Source organism: Suncus etruscus, chromosome 9 (assembly GCF_024139225.1).
Source record: "Suncus etruscus isolate mSunEtr1 chromosome 9, mSunEtr1.pri.cur, whole genome shotgun sequence".
In the NCBI taxonomy this organism is placed as follows: Eukaryota; Metazoa; Chordata; class Mammalia; order Eulipotyphla; family Soricidae; genus Suncus; species Suncus etruscus.
The window spans coordinates 103,947,162-103,950,561 of NC_064856.1; the positions used below are offsets into that span (position 1 = coordinate 103,947,162).

General features: G+C 41.6%; 1 protein-coding gene across 1 annotated transcript in view; it reads left to right on the forward strand.

Moving 5' to 3' along the window:
• STX3 (syntaxin 3) overlaps positions 1 to 3,400 on the forward strand; it is a 49,355-nt gene extending 45,955 nt beyond the window's left edge. The window contains exon 10 of the mRNA XM_049779737.1: positions 2,291 to 3,400. Within this exon, the coding sequence (XP_049635694.1) occupies positions 2,291 to 2,527 (237 nt within the window). The 3' untranslated portion in view covers positions 2,528 to 3,400. The remainder of the gene's footprint in view (positions 1 to 2,290) is intronic.

A 3,400-nucleotide genomic window follows, 5' to 3' on the forward strand; every position in this document is an offset into this window, starting at 1 on the left:
CACTTTACAGGCAAGAAACCACTTAAGCTTCAAGAGAGATCAATCAAGAATAGAATCATACATACATATGTATGTACACACTTAAGTTATCTTTATAAAACAAGGTAGCCAGCTAACATATTTCCAAGATTTAGGGAACCTTAGTACCTAATAACTCTAAAGTTTAGGCTATTAAATTATTTAAAATCTAGTAGAAAGAATTGACCTGGCCATGGCCTCAGGGCTTCTTTTGTATAGTAGTAATTTTGCAAGAATGATCATTTTTGGAATATTAAGGCATCTTCAATATTATTTCTGAATAAAGCCTAATATATATTTTTTTAAGATCTCTAAAATATATATAGAAAAGGTGTAAGAATACTCTTTTGATATTGCTAATAACCTTGTGGCATATTCTTATCTGCAGCACAATTTTATATACTTCAGATGCTCCTGCTGGTAGTTTTATGCCATTACAAAATCATAGACTTTATTCCACAACATTGAAATCTCATTTTACACTGATTTTTTGGCTCAAGAATGTGATTATTGACCCTTCATTGCTGGGGACAGGACCCCTCATCCTGTCAGCCGTCTATATTAAAGTCTGAATTTAGCCAATCAACATCAGTAGTGAGAACTTTAGGCAGAACTAAGCACGTGGGGCCGGAGAGATAGCACAGCAGTGTTTGCCTTGCAGGCAGCTGACCCAGGACCTAAGGTGGTTAGTTCGAATCCGGCGTCCCGTCCCATATGGTCCCCCGTGCCTGCCAGGAGCTATTTCTGAGCAGATAGCCAGAGTAACCCCTGAGCACCGCTGGGTGTGGCCTCAAAACAAAACAAAACAAAAAAGAACTAAGCATGTGTATATACAATTTCAGCCTATTTTACTCTGGGAACAACTGTACCAACTCTATGTGCCCCCCTAGATGTTTGGAGGTTTGCTACTTGTTAATAGTATGACTAACTTAACCTTTTCCTAATTTTCATTTTCTCTGTATTACAGATTCATAGTCATTGTGTTACTGAGTAATAGACATTATATATATATACTATATATATACATACATATATATATATATAATTTGGTTTTTGGGTCACACCCGGCAACGCTCAGGGGTCACTCCTGGCTCTAGGCTCAGAAATCGCTCCTGGCAGGCTTGGGGGACCATATGGAATGCCGGGATTCGAACCACTGTCCTTCTGCATGCAAAACAAATGCCTTACCTCTATGCTATCTCTCCAGCCCCTAGACGTATTTTTAAGATGAAATATTCTGCCATGTTAATACTCAGAATTGATCCTTTCTTGTATTTCATTTCAATATGCCTCTTCCTCCTTCCTTTTCCTTTCAAGTACTTTGAAAGCCAAATAGTTATAGTACTAACATTGAAATTCTTGGAAAATAAGCAGTTCAATAAGGCCAGCAACCTCTCTAGGACAATTAATTGGTAGACTCAGTTTTCCTCCAGCCCATTTGGAGTCTACTCCTTGATTTTTTTTTTTTTTCATTTTTTCCTTGTGTTTTGTTTGGGCTAACAATCACCAGAAAAGAAGTTAAAATTAGGTAAAGATAAAATACAAGTTGAAATGTTTCCATAGCCTTGGATGAAAGATGTCTTGCAAATTCATAATGCCTATTTCCACACTAATTCTGGGAATTCAGAAGGTAAATGAAATTTTTTTATTTTTTTATTTTTGGGTCACACCTGGCAGCGCTCAGGGGTTACTCCTGGCACTGTGCTCAGAAATTGCTCCTGGCAAGCATGGGGAACCATCGGGGATCCTGGGATTTGAACCACCCTCCATCCTGGAGCGGCTGCATGCAAAGCAAACACCCTACCCCTGTGCTATCACTCCAGTCCCAATGAATCATTTTTATTTATTTATTTATTTATTTGTTTGTTTGTTTGTTTATTTATTTATATTTGGTTTTTGGGCCACATTCAGTGGCACTCGGGTTACTCCTGGCTCTGCGCTCAAGAAATCACTCCTGGCAGGCCCGGGGGACCATAGGGATGCCGGGAATCGAACCTGGGTCTGTCTCAGGTCGGCAGCCTGCGAGGCAAATGCCTTACCACTGTGCTGTTGTTTCGGCTCCATAAAAGGGCCTTATATCTCACTTGTACAGCAGGTTAATTCTAGGTCTTGAGGGACTGTCTATTTCTCAAGCTTACTATTGATTTTTCTGTTACTCTCCCTTTTGCAGTTAGACCTAACCCTTCTGCCTTCTAGGTTTCTGGCTGATTCTTAATGTCGCGTTTTGCCATCATCCCATACACTGATAAGCTCTTCCTTCCCCTCCTCTCAGAACCTGATTTTTCTCCAGCCTGGAGTGGTCACCTGTGACTTCAGATGGAGTTGGAGTTGGAATGGTCTTTCCAAGAGCGAGAGCAACCCATTCCTTTGTTTCCGTGTAACTACCCTTGGACTTGACACAGCCAACAATCTAGCCCTGGAGGAATTCTGTCGGCCTAATACAACCCTGAATTCTTCTCCACACCTTCTCCTGCCCCACCAACTCCGAAGTGCCTTCTCTCCAGGATGATGAAGGAGCCCTTTGTGTTTCTTCATTCCTACGTGTCAAAGTATATGTTGTGCCTTGAAAAGCTTAGCTGAAGCTTTCCCAAGGTGCTGTGTTTTCTACCTCAGGGAGTATTCTTCTCCTAGAAATTGCTTTGATTTTGGTGGGACTGCAGTAGTTGCCTCGTAAAAGAAAAGGGGTTCTTCCAAGTTTGGCAGTGATAAGGCTTGGAGACCTGAGGCTTCCAGCAGGCAGGATCCTGATCCTATTTGACATTGGCTTTGTCAGAAAATACGAGGGACTAGCAGTTGTCATTTTGGGCTTAGAACCTGGCTTGTTTGAATTCTGCCTGAAATTATCTTCGGTGTGATGACCGACCAACTTTGATCTCTATGTATATTGTATTTGCTCATGTTTACTCAAGGAGGCAACAGGATGACAGTCACTCAAGGCTACCATCTGTTAGCTTTGAATGTCATGTTTCCATGTCTGAGTCTTGAAAACTGGCTGTTGGCCATGCTCGGGGAAACCATTGCCTTGAGACCAAAACTAACCAGGCACTGAAAATTGGGCCAGGGGCTAGTCTCGGGTTCTGGACATGTTTCACACAGAATGAATTTCAGTCACTCATTTCATGCATCCAGATGTATATTTTTAAAATTGTGTTTGAGGTGCATATACATAGATGTGTGTGTTTCTCAGGAAATACAAAACTAAGAAAAGGATATTTATGACCTTAAAAAAGAACTACCCCAGGGGGTCGGAGAGATGGCACAGCATTAAGGCATTTGCCTTGCATTTAGCTGACCCAGGACAGATCTGGGTTTAATTCCCAGCATCCCATGTGGTCCCCCGAACCTGCCAGGAGTGACTTCTGAGCACAGAGCCAGGAGTAAC